This window comes from Homarus americanus, unplaced genomic scaffold (genome assembly GCF_018991925.1).
Source record: "Homarus americanus isolate GMGI-L3 unplaced genomic scaffold, GMGI_Hamer_2.0 scaffold43895, whole genome shotgun sequence".
NCBI lineage: Eukaryota > Metazoa > Arthropoda > Malacostraca > Decapoda > Nephropidae > Homarus > Homarus americanus.
The window spans coordinates 1115262-1135000 of record NW_024738072.1 but is presented as its reverse complement, the minus strand read 5'-3'; the positions used below and the strand labels follow the sequence as shown (position 1 = coordinate 1135000).

Genomic DNA, 19739 nt, shown 5'->3' with positions numbered 1-19739 from the left:
TGCCATTATCCATGAACAAACAATTACGATGGACTGATCATGTTACCCGCATGGACGACAGTAGACTGTCAAAGCAGCTACTTTACAGTCACCTAACGAAAAGTAAACGTAACACCGGCGGGCAACTGATAAGGCATAAGATAGTCTTAAGACAAACCTGAATATGCCAAATCGACCTCACCCTGGGAGACGATTACTGCACACCGTAACGCTTGGAGGAGAGCCCACACGAGGTGTCAATACTTTCGAGTTAGCCCAACTGCATAAAGAGGCAGAGAAGCACCAGCGCCAGAAAGACGCTGCCTCTGCCCCTCCCGCACTAGATGTAGCCCTCCACACGTGCAACATCTGTGAACAACACTGCCGGTCGACCTTTCGAGTCACCTCAGAACTCACCAATGAAGGTGACATCCTTAATAACTCATATCATTTTATCATAGCTGGATGATTGTCATACTTGATTCCGAGTGACAGCAAAGTAGTAAAGTAGTAGTAGTAGTAGTAGTAGTAGTAGTAGTAGTGTGTGTGTCGAGAGCAAAAGAGGAGAGCAGGGAAGCTACACACACAAGAGTATCATGTCTAGTAACTTCAATCAACATAATCCCTTCGAGGCTCATGTTGTTTTGACGTGTACATTTTTCATCAAACACCAAGGTCATATCCCTCCTCTGTTCAGCGCGTCTCATTAGACTCTTCAACTAAAACAACACATTTTATATATCAACAAATATCTCCTTACTTGCAGAGGCGCGCGGAGGAATTTTTTGTTGACGTATAAATACCCTGAGGCCTTGATGAGGTGTGTTGTGAAAGCGACCATTTTGAACAACAACATCTCAGGGACTACGAACATATATTTATTTTATATTTTGACTTGATTATTACATTAAAAACATTTCCTAGTAAACTACGTCAGGAAATAAATCAACAGAAACCAAAAGCGTGAGTAAGAAGGCAAAATAAAGGTAAAATTTCATCACGACTCGAATGTTGGTGACGTGTGTTTGAAGACTTACACTGTTACGTTGTGATTTTAAGTTCCTTCTCGTAAACAATGACTCGTTTTAAAATAATTTCAAGTGAGAGCAATTCCTCCATGACTCGTATTGTGCTACATTATATTTAAATCATGGTAAAATATATAAAAAAACAGGTGTAATTCAATATAAGGAAGAGGTTAGGTCGTGTCTCTTAACCTTCGTCTGGCATCATATTATTGGAACCTTCACGTGACCTTACAACTCATTTACTCTTGTCTACTTTACACTTTTGGTTAAGTATGCTGTGAGAGTCAGTGAGAGTCTGTGAGAGTCTGTGAGTGTCTGTGAGAGTCTGTGAGTGTCTGTGAGAGTCTGTGAGGTCTGTGAGAGTCTGTGAGTGTCTGTGAGAGTCTGTGAGAGTCTGTGAGTGTCTGTGAGATGTCTGTGAGAGTCGGTGGAGAGTCTGTGAGAGTCTGTGAGTGTCTGTGAGAGTCTGTGAGAGTCTGTGAGAGTCTGTGAGTGTCTGTGAGAGTCTGTGAGTGTCTGTGAGAGCTCAGAGGAGTCTGTGAGTGTCTGTGAGAGTCTGTGAGTGTCTGTGAGAGTCAGTGAGTGTCTGTGAGAGTCTGTGAGGGTCAGGAGAGTCTGTGAGTGTCTGTGAGAGTCAGTGAGTGTCTGTGAGAGTCTGGTGGAATCAGCCAGAATCTGTCAGTCAGTCTGTCAGATTCAAGCCGAGAGAACATTTATATAAACTAATTATACATCCTCATTAACTATCTAACCTAACCTAACCTAACCTAACCTAACTAACCACAAATAATATTCTTAATTCTCAACAAAAATCAACAGCATATCTTTATGTATGTATGTATGTATGTATGTATGTATGTATGTATTCTTTTAATAATTCATACTTAATTAAATGCTCATATTTTGTCAAGCCGCGTGACAATGAGTGATGACAGACAGACAGACAGGCACAGGATATGACACGGAGACACGAGTACGACAGTCACAGCTTCCTGACTCTGGTATGCATTGTATTGTCATGGGCGGGTGTCTAAACACTGTGTTTATCCCAGCTTACTATTGACTGCCCCAGCTTACTATTGACTGCCCAAGCTTAATATTAAATATACCTACGTTAAAATATAAAGCTTATTTTAGGGCTCTGTTGCTGTTCCTTTTATAAGCACTTTTAGAAATCTACGCATTTGGTGTTAAGTGTTTATATTAATGATCCCTGTAATGTTTGTTTACACCCTCCACACTGGCACAAAAACAAAAGAATAACGCCAAGAAACAAAGGAAGGTTTAAATGTAGTAATAAAACAATAAACACAAGAATAAGGTAATAAACAAAAGAATAACGCCAAGAAACAAAAGAATAACGCCAAAATAAGTAAACAAAAAGAATAACGCCAAGAAACAAAGGAAGGTCTATAAATGTAGTAATAAAACAATAAACACAAGAATAAGGTAATAAACAAAAGAATAACGCAAGAAACAAAGGAAGGTCTATAAAAAAATAAAACAATAAACACAAGAATAAGGTAATAAACAAATGAACAACACCAATAAACGTAATAATAAGACGATAAATACAAGAATAAGGTAATAAACAAAAGAATAACATCAAGAAACAAAAGAATAACACCTAAAAACAAAAGAAGGTGTCTATAAACATAACAATAAAACAATAAACAAAAGAATAAGATATCAAGTACAAGAAAACACTAAACATATTAATAACTTCAACAAACATTACTCAGTGTTGTACCATCCGGTTTAAAAGTCATCCTTACCAAACACTTTCTTGACACACACACACACACACACACACACAGGTACACACGCACACACACAGGTACAACACACACACACACACTTGCATTAGACGATAATTAATTAATGAAGGAGAATAAGAGAACGGGAGATAAATAAGACTAGGAGTACCTGGGAACGAATCTAATGACCTTCACCTAATTGTTCAGGTATTTCCTTCACACCTGTTGCACTGAAACACATACATACATATATACATACATACATACATACATACATACATACATACATACTACAAAACATACAGAACGTGTTAGTTTCCGGTTGCTTAGCTGTGTACGTTTGTCTGTGTACGTTTGAATATGTACGTTTGTCTGTGTACATTTCACCCGTTTGTTATGTTTCAGTACAAAGACAAAATAAATAAGAAAGAGAAGAGAGAGAGAGATCAAAAGGCCTCGACTCCCTCACGTTCAATCAAACACCATTAACAAGGGGTTCGATTCCACAAAATTCTGATTGAAAAGAATTGAAAGTGATTGTCAGAGAGTCCGATTGTATTATGGCGAACCGAGGGAAGATTCTTAATGATTGGTCAATCTTTGGTAGAGAGGAACCAATCAGCGCACTTCATGGTAGAGAGGGACCAATCAGAACACCTGGTGATCAAGAACCAATCAGGATCAATCGATGAACGAAATTCCCTAATCAGCGTGGATTCTGCCTGTGGGAGGAAGGGGTAGGGAGGAAGTGGGATGGGGGGTGATAAGAGGGAGAAGAAAGGGAGGAGGGAGATAAAGGAAAGGAAAGAGGGAGATGAGGAAGAGAGGGGAGGGAGGAGGGAGGGGAGGGGGAGGGAAGGGGGAGGGGAGGAGGGAGGGGAGGAGGGAGGGGAGGGGAGGAGGAGGAGGGGAGGAGGAGGAAGGGGAGGGGGAGAAGGGGAGGAGGAGGGGAGGGGAGGGGGAGAAGGAGAGGGAGGAGGGGAGGAGGAGGGAAGGGGAGGAGGAGGAAGGGGGAGAGAGTTGTTAACTATGAGGAGACAAAGAGACACTGACAGGAAATATCAGGGTGGAGGAGGAGGGAAGGGGAGGAGGGGAGGGGGAGAAGGAGAGGGGGAGGGATGGAAGGAAGGGAGAGGAGAGGAGAAGAAGAAGAAGAAGAAGAAGAAAAGAAGAAGGAGGAGGTCAATTGAAAGGCCTTTAGTCTTCACCTGTCTCCTCGTTACCTGTTGGGGAGGGAAACACACACACACACACACACGCACACACACACACGCACACGCACGCACGCACACACGCACACACACACACACACACACAGTGACTCATATAAAAGTGCAATTAGGGTACATACGCAGGTGTCGAGATCATTTTACCTGTGTCTCTAGATCATTTACCCCTGTGTCTCCAGATCATTTACCTGTGTCTCCAGATCCTTATCTTCCTCCTGTGTCTCGGTCTCGGCTTATACTCGAGACCGCAGTAGGTAGATAGCAGGTAACCTCACCCCATAGGATCTACGCAAATGAAAAATATAAATGAAATTTTTATTTACGTATTTTGAAGGCTTATGATGGTAGTAAAAGTTGTACAATAAATGAATGATTTGGAGATTTTTTTTATTTTAATTGGAGCCACTGATAAATATATAAATAAATAAATAAATAAATAAATATAAATATCTTACTTGCGACAGCTGGATTTCATCGAAGGTCGCTGATTATTAGCGATGACATCATTATTAAGTCCGCCCACTTAGTTACATCAACAGTAGAGGCGGATATTAACAGGTGGAGGCGGAGTGATTTTCTTTTATAATGATTTATTACGCTGTAGCCATACTCAAATTCAACTCAGAAAAGAAGAAAAAGTTTGTATCTTTTTTATTCCCTCGAGACATAAAGTTACGGGCAAAGTGGCGATCTCCAGAGTAGAGTTGACAATTAATAAATTCCTTATGGCCTGCGTGAGGCTACCTGTTATCTGCCTACCTTGCTCCACATTGCTTCACTAGATGTCCAGGTGTTGAGAGGTATTGTGATCTCACCTGTAGGTCATTAAGCCGCCATTACCTGTACCTGGCATGAATTAACCTTAAGTCAAGGTTTTGTGGGTCATGTGTGTGTGTGTGTGTACGTGTAGCCATGGTGTGTCTGTGTGTGTGTGTGTATATGTGCGTGGGTGTGTGTGTGTATGTGTAGCCATGGTGTGTCTGTGTTTGTGTAGCAATGGTGTGTGTGTGTGTGTGTACGTGTAGCCATGGTGTGTCTGTGTGTGTGTGTGTATATGTGCGGGGTGTGTGTGTGTATGTGTAGCCATGATGTGTCTGTGTTTGTAGCAATGGTGTGTGTGTGTGTACGTGTAGCCATGGTGTGTCTGTGTGTGTGTGTATGTGCATGGGTGTGTGTGTATGTGACCAATGTGTCTGTGTGTGTGTCAATGTGTGTGTGTGTGTGTGTGTGTCAGGCTGGAGAATAACATGGTAATACACCAGAGTAGTAGTAGTAGCAGTAGGTAGCCCTGTGGGTACTAGTGTACTATATTTTATACCAAGAATTGTAGCAGTAGGTAGCCCTGGTGGGTACTAGTGTACTATATTTTATACCAAGAATTAGTAGCAATAGGTAGCCCTGGTGGTACTAGTGTACTATATTTTATACCAAGAATTAGTAGCAATAGGTAGCCCTGGTACTAGTGTACTATATTTATACCAAGAATTAGTATAGTAGCCCTGGTGGGTATGAGTGTACTATATTTTATACCAAGAATTAGTAGCAGTAGGTAGCCCTGGTGGGTACTAGTACTATATTTTATACCAAGAATTAGTAACAATAGGTAGCCCTGGTGGGTACTAGTGTACTATATTTTATACCAAGAATTAGTAGCAGTAGGTAGCCCTGGGTACTAGTGTACTATATTTTACCAAGAATTAGTAGCAATAGGTAGCCCTGGTGGGTACTAGTGTACTGTATTTATACCAAGAATTAGTAGCAGTAGGTAGCCCTGGTGGGTACTAGGTACTGTACACAAGAATTAGTAGCAGTAGGTAGCCCTGGTGGGTACTAGTGTACTATATTTTATACCAAGAATTAGTAGCAGTAGGTAGCCCTGGTGGGTACTAGTGTACTATATTTTATACCAAGAATTAGTAGCAATAGGTAGCCCTGGTGGGTACTAGTGTACTATATTTTATACCAAGAATTAGTAGCAGTAGGTAGCCCGTGGGTACTAGTGTACTATATTTTATACCAAGAATTAGTAGCAATAGGTAGCCCTGGTGGGTACTAGTGTACTATATTTTATACCAAGAATTAGTAGCAATAGGTAGCCCTGGTGGGTACTAGTGTACTATATTTTATACCAAGAATTAGTAGCAATAGGTAGCCCTGGTGGGTACTAGTGTACTATATTTTATACCAAGAATTAGTAGCAATAGGTAGCCCTGGTGGGTACTAGTGTACTATATTTTATACCAAGAATTAGTAACAATAGGTAGCCCTGGTGGGTACTAGTGTACTATATTTTATACCAAGAATTAGTAGCAATAGGTAGCCCTGGTGGGTACTAGTGTACTATATTTTATACCAAGAATTAGTAGCAATAGTAGCCCTGGTGGGTACTAGTGGCATTATATTTTAGAGTACCAAGAATTAGTAGCAATAGGTAGCCCTGGGTGGGTACTAGTGTACTATATTTTATACCAAGAAATTAGTAGCAATAGTAGCCTCAGGGTACTAGTACTATATTTTATACCAAGAATTAGTAACAGTAGGTAGCCTGGTGGGTACTAGTGTACTATATTTTATACCAAGAATTAGTAGCAAATAGGTAGCTCCTGGTGGGTACTAGTGTAATTATATTTTATACCACTAAGAATTAGGTAGCAATAGGTAGCCCTAAAAAGTACTTAGTACTATATTTTTATACCAAGAATTAGTAGCAATAGGTAGCTCTGGTGGGTACTAGTGTGTACTATATTTTATACCAAGAATTAGTAGCAATAGGTAGCCCCTGGTGGGTACTAGTGTACTATATTTTATACCAAGAATTAGTAGCGGGGTTGAATTTGTGGGTACCAGGTAATTATATTTTATACCAAGAATTAGTAATAGGTAGCCCTGGTGGGTACTAGTGTACTATATTTTATACCAAGAATTAGTAGCAATAGGTAGCCCTGGTGGGTACTAGTGTACTATATTTTATACCAAGAATTAGTAGCAATAGGTAGCCCTGGTGGGTACTAGTGTACTATATTTTATACCAAGAATTTCCTACACACAAATATGTATCCGGTGACACACTGCCGTACGATACTCTGGCCATATGTGAACTAACTCACTGTAATGGAAGAAATGGTTTAGTAGAATAGGAAATACAATTGTATATTTAACATCAAGACGTTAATAAAGGAAGAAATTAGAGGAATATTATCAATTTATGTTAACTGATTAGTGGATAAAGTACAGTATTATGCATGTGTTGAAGTCTCCTCCCTGCCCGTACAACCCTGCCAGACGTATATCCCACAATAATATATAAATTTATTACTCTTTAATCATTTCCAATCATCAAAAGCAAAATATAGCGTCTCGATTATATATATTCTAAGCTCTATAAAACAGTTTAGAGCATTATAAAAGAAAAGATATAAAACGGTTTAGGCTCGCTTTAAGAAACTGGTTCTGTGACGTCATATGGATCGCGTGACGTCATCGAGCTTTAGCCCCGCCCACACTTCCTGCCAGGCGACATAATGGCGCCTCGCTACTCAAAAATATCCCGCGTCATCCATTCATATTCTGACCTTAAGCAGCTGTTACTAGTCCTTATCCTCTCTTATGATGATGAATGAAGTTGAGTGCAATATTATATAAAGTTGAGAATGGTGAAAGAAAGCACAGCGGCGTGAGAATAGTCTAAAATAGAAGGTAGTTGACGTGTGATTTGGCGAGACTTATGTTGGCTAATATTCAACTTTTTATTTATTTCTTATTCTTTGTTGTTTTTAATGGTGGTGTTCGGTTTTAATTGTGATGAGATAATTGTTTTATTGTGTTGGTTGTTCTTGCTTGGCCTGACAGCACCACCTCCTACCACCATCTTGGCCTCACAACACCACCTCCTACCACCATCTTGGCCTCACACCACCTCCTACCACCATCTTGGCCTGACAGCACCACCTCCTACCAACGCCCATCTTGGCCCCTCACAACACCTCACCTCCTACCACCATCTTGGCCTCACACCACCTCCTACCACCATCTTGGCCTCACACCACCTCCTACCACCATCTTGGCCTCACAACACCACCTCCTACCACCATCTTGGCCTGACAGCACCACCTCCTACCACCATCTTGGCCCCACAACACCACCTCCTACCACCATCTTGGCCTGACAGCACCACCTCCTACCACCATATTGGCCTGACAGCACCACCTCCTACCACCATCTTGGCCTGACAACACCTCCTACCACCATCTTGCCTGACAGCACCACCTCCTGCTCACCATCTTACCTGACAGCACCACCTCCTACCACCATCTTGCCTGACAGCACCACCTCCTACCACCATCTTTGCCTGGAGCACCACCTCCTACTTCACCATCTTTGCCTGACAGCACCACCTCCTCTACCACCATCTTTTGCCTGACAGTACCACCCTCCTACCACCATCTTGCCTGACAGCACCACCTCCCTACTCACCATCTTTGCCTGATACAGCACCACTCTACCACCATCTTGCCTGACAGCACCACCTCCTACCACCATCTTGGCCTGACAGCACCACCTCTACCACCATCTTGGCCTGACAGCACCACATCCTACCACCATCTTGGCCTGCTGACAGCGCCACCTCCTACCACCATCTTGGCCTGACAGCACCACCTCCTACCACCATCTTGGCCTGACAGCACCACCTCCTACCACCATCTTGGCCTGACAGCACCAGCGCGTACAATAACAACTATCTCTCAGGTAGTCGTCTCACTGAGGGTCTGACGCAGTGTTGCCAGGGCCGCCGGTGGTGCTGGCTGGGTGTATGAGGACCGTACTTGAGTGGGTGTTTATGTTGGTATTACTGACTTAACCGACTAATCTCGTCTGCATTCTTGTTTACATCTTCTTCATCGTGTTTACAGTGGGTGTGTGATGTAGAAAATAATAAGAAATTAATGAAGGGATATTGTGTGGCGAGAGAAAGTTACATCGTACAGTTGGTGAGAATGATATATGACGTCATCAGCTGGAGAATAATTGATATATGACGTCATCAGTTGGAGAATAATTGATCTATGACGTCATCAGTTGAATATTGATCTATGACGTCACCACTCGTAAATAATACAAATATCACTAAAATAAGAAACTCTACAAAATAAACAACAAATCATCGATATTTTTACTAATTCGGTCACAAAAACAGGAATAAATTACGAAAATATGTGAATTAAGCAGAAACTTCCCGAAAACAAGAAAAAAAAGACAAATGAAATCCGTGTTGACCTCTCTGACCTCGGTGGCAAGATGACCTTAAGAATCACGACGGCATTATTGTTGACAGTGACCATATCCCTCTACTATTTCCTTATAGTAGTGGTTGGTGAGTACTATTGAGTCTCTGTGAGTCTGCATGAGTCACAAATGATAATAAATTAGTATATTAAACACTCTTAAGAACATCGACACCATGTTTACACTTAGTCACTCTTAAGAACATCGACACCATGTTTACACTTAGTCTCTTAAATTGAGTGGTGCCAGTTACCTAAATGACCTTTACTGTTACACTAAACTGGTCTGGGTTGAGTTAACAGTTGAATGAACTAGACAGTCACTCTCGCACGCCTCGGCTTAACCGTTTTCTGTGATGGAATGATGAGGGGAGACTAAACTAGTGGTGGGCGTTCGTCTCCTCACCCGTATTAGATTTTATACGTCTCTCTAACTTGAACTTTAGGAGACAACGGGGTCTAGTGTGTGTCAGTGTGTGTGTTAAGGTCAATTGCTGTGTAAAACTGACGGAGAGGGAGAGAGGGGGGGAAGGAGAGAGGGAAGGAGAGAGGGAAGGAGAGAGGGAAGGAGAGAGGGAGGGAGGGGGAGCTATTATATAAACAAGAAAATATAATGTACAGTTTAACTTACAATTTTACTCGTTGTTTTGTACTTCACTTGTTTATTTTATTTACTCCATCTCTCTCTCTCTTCCTTTGTGTTGTATTTTGTTCATTTCTTCATTATTCCCATTTTTATTTGTTATTTTACGTCAAACTCAAGAAAATGATGGAAATAATAAATGATTTTTTCTTTTCAGGTTCCGTTTTTTTTTTTTTGTGAGGAAGTTTAATGTATCATAGACAATAGTGTATAATATAATTTACAGAATTATTAATGAGAAGAATTGTACGTGATAATGATGAACTAAAATATAATGGTTAAGTAATATACACTATGTAGACGATACTGTTCTTATCATAATAGTGAAGAGGTATTACAAAAACTCCTTAACAGATAAGCGAAAATAAGCTAAAAATATGGGATAACAATTAATGCTGTAAATACCAAAGTAATAGTTGTGATGTACGGAACAAATGATGACAATAATAGGTCGGCAAACAAAGCATTTAATAAAGTAAAATACCTAATGAAAAGAAACATTAACTTCTATTAGAGAAAAAGGTCTGACGAAAGGCTCTATATGACAAGGACCGATGTATGGTTCAGACCCGCGGACACTTTCAGCAGACACCAGAGAGAGGTTGGAGGCCTTTGACATGCGGTGTTATAGGTGAATGTTAAGAATACCTTACACTGACAGGAAAATATATGAAGAAGTACTAAGATTAACAAAAACTTCAAGAGAAATACTTGAAATGTATATAAAAAAAGAGATACTTTGGCCATATAACTGGGGACGAGGTGATAATAACAAATATTAATGGGTAGAGTTAAGGGTAGGAAGGACAGGGGAAGGCAGAGACTGGGGTGGATGAATGAAATTAAAAACTGGGTCACCAGAGATACAAAACCTTTAGTTGATTGATAAAAAACACTGTACATGTATGTTTGGTCAGTACCTTGTAAACAACTGGGTGGGACTGTTATATCTTGCCTTATAAAGGGCTTAGCCAACATATTATTCCACAGGTCGCTGGCCTTCGTCGACTCCTTCTCCTGCAGCCTCTACAGACAGTAGGAAGAAAGAGGACGCCTCCCTTGGTCACAACGATAGGCAAAACACGCCTTATGATCCCGCAGATTCACCCAGACTCCTGCAGGAAGGTCAAGACGACCTTCAAGGTATCAACAAAAACATCCTGGTCCTCAGCTCAACGGGCCGTGGAGGCTCCAGTTTCCTTGGTCAGCTCATTACCTCGATGGGGGCCACCTTCTTCATCTCAGAGCCCCTGACGCCCTTCGTGCGTCGTCAGGTTCCCCTCACCAAGGCTATGGCGTTATCAGAATTGAGATCCAACTTCCTGTGTAACATAACTGAGAGTCTTGCCAAGTCAAAGGTTAGATACAGACAGTCTTCTGGGTGCAGCCAACTCCATCCTCTTAAGGCGACAGACACACGAGGCCTCACAGAATGGAGCCAAGTATGTCAAACTAGTGCCGTCAGGGTCGTCAAAACCATCTACTGCCGATTAGAGTGGATTACAGAGCTCCTGAAGGATCCACTCGTGAAGGTGAAGGTGGTGCATCTCGTCCGTGATCCTCGAGCCGTTAGACAGTCTATGAAGGAGGCCAGGTGGCCACCCAGCAAGATGGCCATCTGTCCCGCCATCATGGAGGTGAGGCGAACATTGGCCCATTCTCTTAGGGGTGACAGCCACGAGTAGCTGCCTCCCCCCCACCACCACATCCCCTACCACCCCCACACCTCCCCTACCACCCCCCACACCTCCCCTACCACCACCACGCCCTACCACCCCCACCACCCCACCCCTACCCCACCTCCTCACCTCCTTACCACCCCCACCCTACCACCCCACCATCTCTTACCACCCCCACACCCCTACCCCCCCTCCCTCCACCCACCCCCTACCCCCACACCCCTACCACCCCCCTCCCCTACCACCCTCCCCTCCCTTACCACCCCCACTTCTCCCTACCCCACACCCCCTTACCCCCACCTCTCCCCACCCCCCATTTCCCCTACCCCTCCCTACCACCCCACCTCCCCTACCCCACCCCACACTTCCCTACCACCCCCACACTTCCCCTACCACCCCCACACTTCCCTTAACCACCCCCACACCTCCCTACCACCCCCACATTTCTACCACCCCACACACCCCCAACACCCCATCTCCCCTACCACCCCTAATAATCTTCTATCTATCTGTCTTAACTCAAATTTTATGCCCAATATAATATCTGTTTTTCCAAAGTTTCGCAAACAGACTCACTCTCACCTCTCCTCTCTCGTAATAACAACACTAAACCACTGTTAGCCCCAGAGATCAATCCCTGAGTTTCAGGACCCTGCCACGTGGAGTGCGCCAGTGGTTAGAGGGTCCATTTTTTTTTTTTTTTTTTTTTTTTTTTGTCATATGCGTGGGGGTGGGGTGGGGTCAAGAGAGTAAGGGCCTCTCAGAAGTCAGAGTTGTAACAAATGTGGGGGTGGGGGTCAAGAGAGTAAGGGCCTCTCAGAAGTCAGAGTTGTAACAAATGTGGGTGGAGCTTTTGACCAGGTTAACCAGGTCTCTTACACCTTGGTCCACCTGGTCAGGGAGACCGGTCACAGTGACCTCATCACTTATAACATTTTTGGGGGGCAGAACTATGGTTATTCTACGGGTTAGTGATAGGTACCGTATATTTTGACCCTGTCTGCCAATTATTAGGCCGTGGTGGGCCTTAGGGATGAACACTGTTTGTGACACTGGCGTACTGAGACGCCGCCTTTCCTTTTCATAGGCCATCAAGGACTCTATATGAACCGCGGCATCTTGCACCAGGCCTTTATCTGGCCCTACAACCCGTAGGGGCTGGTCCTTGGACCCCTTCTGAGGGACAGAGACGCGAACCTTATACTTTTCCTGAATCTCTTTTATGGTAGAGCCACCTGGGCCTACCACAACCCCTAACATGTTGTTAGGAGCTTTGATGGTCACTGTCGTGGTCACAGCCTTTTGAACCAGGGCTTTTATGTGATCCGCGGCATCGTGGACGAGGCCTTTATCTAGCCCTACAACCCGTAGGGGCTGGTCCTTGGACCCCTTCTGAGGGACAGAGACGCGCACTTTATACTTTTCCTGAATCTCTTTTATGGTAGAGCCACCTGGGCCTACCACAACCCCTAACATGTTGTTAGGAGCTTTGATGGTGACCTCCTTTGTCTCCTGCACCCACTGGCCCCTCATACGAGCCAGTTGGGGTGTCACTGTTGGACCCTTGGCCTTCTTCTCGGTCATTTTAGTGACGGGCTGGTGCTGGCGTCGTTCACTTTTAATATTCTGCATGATACACTTTTATGACCAAACCAGACCACTGGACTCATGTGGTGTAAACATTATGTCAAGTGTAAGATAATGTAGTAAGAGGTTACCACAGTGAACCTCTTGTAGTGAAACTTTGTTATAGTAATGAACATGTTATTATAGTGAACCTCTTGTAGTGAACCTTTGTTATAGTAATGAACATGTTATTATAGTGAACATGTTGTAGTGAACCTCTTGTAGTGAACACGTTATAGTGAACCTCTTGTAGTGAACCTTTGTTATAGTAATGAACATGTTATTATAGTGAACCTCTTGTAGTGAACCTTTGTTATAGTAATGAACATGTTATTATAGTGAACCTCTTGTAGTGAACCTTTGTTATAGTAATGAACATGTTATTATAGTGAACCTCTTGTAGTGAACCTTTGTTATAGTAATGAACATGTTATTATAGTGAACCTCTTGTAGTGAACCTTTGTTATAGTAATGAACATGTTATTATAGTGAACCTCTTGTAGTGAACCTTTGTTATAGTAATGAACATGTTATTATAGTGAACCTCTTGTAGTGAACCTTTGTTATAGTAATGAACATGTTATTATAGTGAACCTCTTGTAGTGAACCTTTGTTATAGTAATGAACATGTTATTATAGTGAACCTCTTGTAGTGAACCATTGTTATAGTAATGAACATGTTATTATAGTGAACATGTCGTAGTGAACCTTTGTTATGGTAATGAACATGTTATTATAGTGAACATGTTATAGTGAAAATGTTATAGTGAACATGTTGATATAATGAACATTTTATTATAGTGAACATGTTAGAGTTAACATGTTATAGCGAACATGTTGTTATAGTGAATTAATTGTTATAATGAACATGTTATAGTGAACATGTCATAGTGAACATGTTATAGTGAAACTTATAGTGAACATGTTATAGTGAAAATGTTATGGTGAACATGTTATAGTGAACATGGTATAATGAACATATAATGTGAACATGTTGATATAATGAACATGTAATAGGGAACATTTTGTTATAGATAACATGTTATAATGAACGGTGGATGAACACAAAGAACTTAAAGGTTTGTGTGGTAAAGGCACGTCAAGTGAATAACATCATGTAGGTACACTAGCGAGTGTTTACCGTCGACGGGAGACAAGATGAAATAAATGACGAGTTCAAGCGGTGTTTTTAAACCGAATGGCATGCGTCTTACCTGGGATAGACGCACCCCATCAGAAAATGCTGTTTTAGCGCGATCTTTCTCCACTACGAGTAAGCCGTTTTGGCATCTAACGTAATGAAATATCGTGCAGCTCCAAGTCATCTGAAATACCCTGAATGTGTGGCAACGGGTACTGTTAGGTCGATAAGTTTACGGTAATCCACGCAGAAGCGAAACGACTCATCAGGTTTCTTCACTCGACAACAGGTGAAGAGCTAGGTTCAGTCACACCTTGTAACATTTTCTGGCATTCTTCTCTAATCACCTGCCGGGCGCGTTCAGGTAGTCGCCGTTGTCTTGTTTGTACAGGTGCACTTTCTCCAGTAGGGATAGTGTGTTCTATCACAGGTAAGACGCCTATATCACCTTCATGTTGTGAGAACAAGTGAGGGAAGGATCGTAGAACATCCCGAATGTGGAGTCTTTCAGCAGGATTCAAGTGTGTCGGGTTCAAAGATCTTCATATGGTCAACACCTTCACAGGGGCTTCAGAGCGTGGGTTCGTGTTATCAAGGTAAGGAGCACAAGCTTCTACCGCCCAAATTTGAGGTGTTGGCTGTGCCGGTCCTATGACTGACGCAGCGGGTACTGTGGTAGCATGGGCTAATCCGTGCCCTTTTCTCGGGCGGTTCACTACAGTAGAAATGTGATGGGGAATTACAAGAACATTTAACCTCCCATTGTACCCTGACCACACTACGGGCCTCCCTACGGCGGCCATAATAAAAGTTAGTGCTTCAGGGGGACAATGTTTCTCGGCTAGAGCGTGAACAATGTGTACCGGAGACGGGGACGGCTGGAGACACCGACTGGTTACCCGTGACTGTAGAATCTCACGTCCACTTACACATTTCCTTCTGATATTTAGGTCTACGACTCGTAGCCTGGATCATGCATGACAAATTTTACAGGGTACTTTACATTATTTAGACGCAAATAACTTATTTCAGGGAGTGTATTATGGGATAACTCAAAGTTGAAACGTCGTAAGAAATCCATTCCTGTTAAGATGTCTCTAGGAAATACTAGATCATCAACAACTAAAGAGACATGTATGACCAAGGACTTCCCTACAGTTACGTCAAGTGAACACTGTCCGGTGATCGACAATGTTTCGCCGCTAACGGCGGACATCTGCTTATTAGACCCGACAAGCCAACCGGTGGGACTAAGTTTCATGTTTGCACTTTTTTTAATAATCGTGGCCTGGCTACTGGTGTCAATAAATGCGGTTGGGCGGACTCCACATACAGTTGTACGGGAGGTGGAGGGGGAAGCTTTCGGGAAGCGTACTCGGTTTGATCCAACTCCCAGATAATTTGAACTGTCGCAGCACAAGTGCTCATCGTAGCTGACGGGTGCTAACCAGACTGGCCTCCCCGAAATGTACAACGGTACAAGGACGCGTCATAGACCTCTTGTGAAGGTTGGGGAGCAACGTTAACATTGTTTAGTACTGAACGGAGACTTCAGGCGTCTTGATATGTGACGGCGAGCATCAGCGCCAGATATTTTAGTCGAGAATTTTTTCCGGAAGTTGTCTGGAATTGGTCATAGTGACAGACCCTCGTGAAGAGCTCCTCTGTTGGGAGACTACGATAGGCAGCCCACGACATGAGAGGGCGGCGGTCACCCATCCTGCCACCCATCATCCTGCCACTCATCATCCTACCACTCATCATCCTGCCACTCATCATCCTGCCACTCATCATCCTGCCACTCACCATCCTGTCACTCATCATCCTGCCACCCATCATCCTGCCACTCATCGTCCCTACTACTCATCATCTGCCACTCATCATCCTGCGCACTCATCCTTCCCACCTACTCATCATCCTGCCACTTATCATCCTGCCACTCATATCCTGCCACTCACCATCACCTGTCACTCATCATCCTGCCACCCATCATCCTGCCACTCTGTCCATACTACTACACCATCATCCTGCCACTCATCATCCTGCCACTCATCATCCTACCACTCATCATCTGCCACTCATCATCCTGCCACTCATCATCCTGCCACTCATCATCCTACCACTCATCATCCTGCCACTCATCATCCTGTCACTCATCATCCTGTCACTCATCATCCTTATCTACCTCCCTACCTACAAGTTTTATAAAGATAATTCTTCAACATTTCAAGTAATAACTCAGACTCTCGCATGGGATCTACAACGAAGGAGTACACTTCCCTCAGCCTTTCACTTCTTCATCAAAGAGTTCCCTCACCTGATCAAAGAGTTCCCTCACCTGATCAAAGAGTTCCCTCACCTGATCAAAGAGTTCCCTTACCTGATCAAAGAGTTCCCTCACCTGATCAAAGAGTTCCCTCACCTGATCAAAGAGTTCCCTTACCTGATCAAAGAGTTCCCTCACCTGATCAAAGAGTTCCCTCACCTGATCAAAGAGTTCCCTCACCTGATCAAAGAGTTCCCTCACCTAATCAAAGAGATCCCTCACCTGATCAAAGTTCCTCACCTAATCAAGATCCTACTGATCAGAGTTCCCCACCTTCATAAACCTCCTACCTGTAGACTGGATGGGTCCATTAAATGTGAAACACCCACTAACGTAATTGAGATAAATCCGTTATAACGAGGTTTTCACTGTATTAAGTAACCTTCAATGTGTTTTAAGTAAATAGTAAGTAATAAGTCAGTAGTCTTTGTAAGTAATAAGTCAGTAGTCTTTGTAAGTAATAAGTCTATAAGTAATAAGTAAGACAAGAGACAGGTGAAGACGTACACTCTACCCTGCCCCAGGTACGAGGACCTCTGCCAACACCCTTATAAAGTGACCGAACAAATCTTCACCTTCCTCCGAGGCGACACCCACCGCCCCTCTTCAGCCATTACACCAGGTCCCTCTGCTTCTGCACCCATCCCCCGCTGCGTCAGGGAGTTCCTCGACAACCACACACACCTTCGGGAACAGCCAGAGACCTACAACACCTTCAGGGAGACGCGGGTGACGTGGCAGAAGTGGAGGAAGAGGATATTTCAAGATTTCCTGAAGGAGGCGGAGCAGGAGTGTAAGAACGTGTTGAAGAGACTCGGGTACAGGGTGTTTGGTACTCTTGATAAGGCGAGAGATATGACGCTGTCAGTGTGGGATGGTGGGGAGTGATGGTAGGGAGGTAGGGAGGTGAGGAGGTGGGAGGTAGGGAGGTGAGGGAGGTGGGGGATAGGGAGGTGAGGTCAGGAATGAGAGTGGGAGGTGAGGGAGGTGAGGGAGGTGGGGGTGGGGGTGAGGAGGTGAGGGGTGAGGGTGAGGAGGTGGGGGTGGGGGGCGTGAGGGAGGTGGGGAGGTGGGATGGGGAGGTGAGGGGGAGGTGGGGAGAAGGTGAGGGAGGGAAGACAGATGAATGAAGGGAGGTTAGGTATAGAGGTAAGGGAGATAAGGAGGGAGATGTAGGAAGGGGGAGAGTGAGGGAAAAATGTGATGAAGAAATTATATGGTGAAAGAGAAAGTAAGAGTAGACAGAGTTATAAAGAAAAGATAATGAGATAAAACACAAGATAATAAGAAAAACAACCACACACACACACATCATAAGTGTCACCTGATGCCTCGTGTTATGGCCCTCCTCAAAGCTGGCACTTCAAGGTGTAAGCGACGTGTGTGTGTAGAAGGCAAGTTCCCGTTTGTTTACCATGTCCAGGGATCCTTTATATAAGAGGGACCTTTCATCTAAACTCTTAAAGGACCCTTAATGTAAGCTTCTGGGTTTGTTTACCATGTCCAGGGTTTGATTATCTCAACTCTGGACCCATAATACAACCTGGGTTTGTTTACCATGTCCAGGATCCTTTATATAAGAGGGACCTTTCATCTAAACTCTTAAAGGACCCTTAATGTAAGCTTCTGGGTTTGTTTACCATGTCCAGGGATCCTTTATATAAGAGGGACCTTTCATCTAAACTCTTAAAGGACCCTTAATGTAAGCTGCTGGGTTTGTTTACACGTGAGAGACTCTGAATATAAACTGACATCGTCAAAACATGTACAAAATTAATTGTTTGCTTAGGAAGTTTACTCAGAGACAATACCTAAAGGTAAACACGAAGGTAGATATACAGTACAGGTTAATGAGGAAATTACAGGTACAGTAATTTTTATACGGGGTTTACAGCCATACCTGTAACACACCTCCCATAGCATACCTGTATTGTCTTAATTAGTGATTGGATTCTGTGATCGAAATAATTGTTACTTTTATAATGTCATTTATTCTCATTGTAGTTTATTTTTGTTATTCAATATATTCTATTTTGTATTAATTGATTGTATTTCTTATTTATGAATAGAAATATTAATTAAAATATTTTTTTTGTCTTCCTGGTGTCTGTTGAGGCTGCTACCCATGTGGCCTGTTAGTTACCCATTAACAATAACTACCATTTAGCACCTCAACTACCCACATCTAATCACACTATGTACAGTGAAACCTCCAAATAACGGACTATCATCTCCATAGTCCGTTAAATAAAGAGGTTACACTGTACTAAACTTCTGAATCAGTTTCTCAGCATTACAATAAAATACAGGTGAGGACTACAGGCATAAATATTTATTAACACAACACAAGACACAACAGGTGAGTAACTCTACAAATTTTTCATAATAAACAAACTGAAAGATATAACTAAAATATACATTAATATAAATCTTTGGGCTTTAATATACTAGATTATTAGAGACACAATATTGACCTAAACTATTATTGCGAACCTTCAATATTTCATAACCATGTGTATGAGAATTAGTATACAGTACAAAAAGTGTGTGTGGAAACTGGAAGGACTTACGGAGTTATTTATTGATTTAGTTTAACCCTTTGAGCCCTGGATGGTTTAATCAACGTCATTATGGGGTTAAGTCATCGTCCTGAAGGGGTTAAGTCATCGTCCTGAAGGGGTTAAGTCATCGTCATCAAGGGGTTAAGTCATCGTCATCAAGGGGTTAAGTCATCGTCATCAAGGGGTTAAGTCATCGTCCTCAAGGGGTTAAGTCATCGTCCTCAAGGGGTTAAGTCATCGTCATCAAGGGGTTAAGTCATCGTCATCAAAGGGTTAAACTTGAAGACACATAAATGAGAATTAAAAAAAAAAAAAACCAGATCACAAATTAGTTTTTAAGACTACGTACGGTGACGCCCACAACACCTGTGCTGGGAGGTGTTGGTCTCTTAACTCATGGCTGTGTTGGGTAGTGCGACACCCGACTGGCTGGCTGAAGTGGACGCAGTGTGATTCTGACAGCATAGGAAGTCGTGGTAATCAACATG

The 19739-nt window shown here is 42.9% G+C and overlaps 2 protein-coding genes across 2 annotated transcripts; one reads left to right on the top strand and one right to left on the bottom strand.

The window, feature by feature from the left end:
- The first annotated feature begins 8767 nt into the window (after positions 1 to 8767).
- Positions 8768 to 11641, top strand: LOC121873681 (carbohydrate sulfotransferase 5-like). Its single transcript, XM_042377368.1, has 2 exons — positions 8768 to 9364; positions 10909 to 11641. Exons 1-2 carry the CDS (start codon positions 9289 to 9291, stop codon positions 11601 to 11603), a joined length of 771 nt encoding a protein of 256 aa, XP_042233302.1. The 5' UTR covers positions 8768 to 9288; the 3' UTR covers positions 11604 to 11641.
- Positions 11642 to 12413: 772 nt separating this feature from the next.
- Positions 12414 to 13229, bottom strand: LOC121873712 (far upstream element-binding protein 3-like). The gene has a single exon (XM_042377414.1). The coding sequence runs from the start codon at positions 13227 to 13229 to the stop codon at positions 12414 to 12416; it is 816 nt and encodes a 271-aa protein (XP_042233348.1).
- Positions 13230 to 19739: the final 6510 nt, after the last annotated feature.

Coding starts and splice junctions, on each gene's coding strand:
- LOC121873681 (XM_042377368.1), top strand. CDS start 9,289: ATGACCTTAAGAATCACGACGGCATTATTGTTGACAGTGACCATATCC. Junction 9,365..10,908: donor TTTCCTTATAGTAGTGGTTG/GTGAGTACTATT, acceptor ATTATTCCACAG/GTCGCTGGCCTTCGTCGACT.
- LOC121873712 (XM_042377414.1), bottom strand. CDS start 13,229: ATGCAGAATATTAAAAGTGAACGACGCCAGCACCAGCCCGTCACTAAA.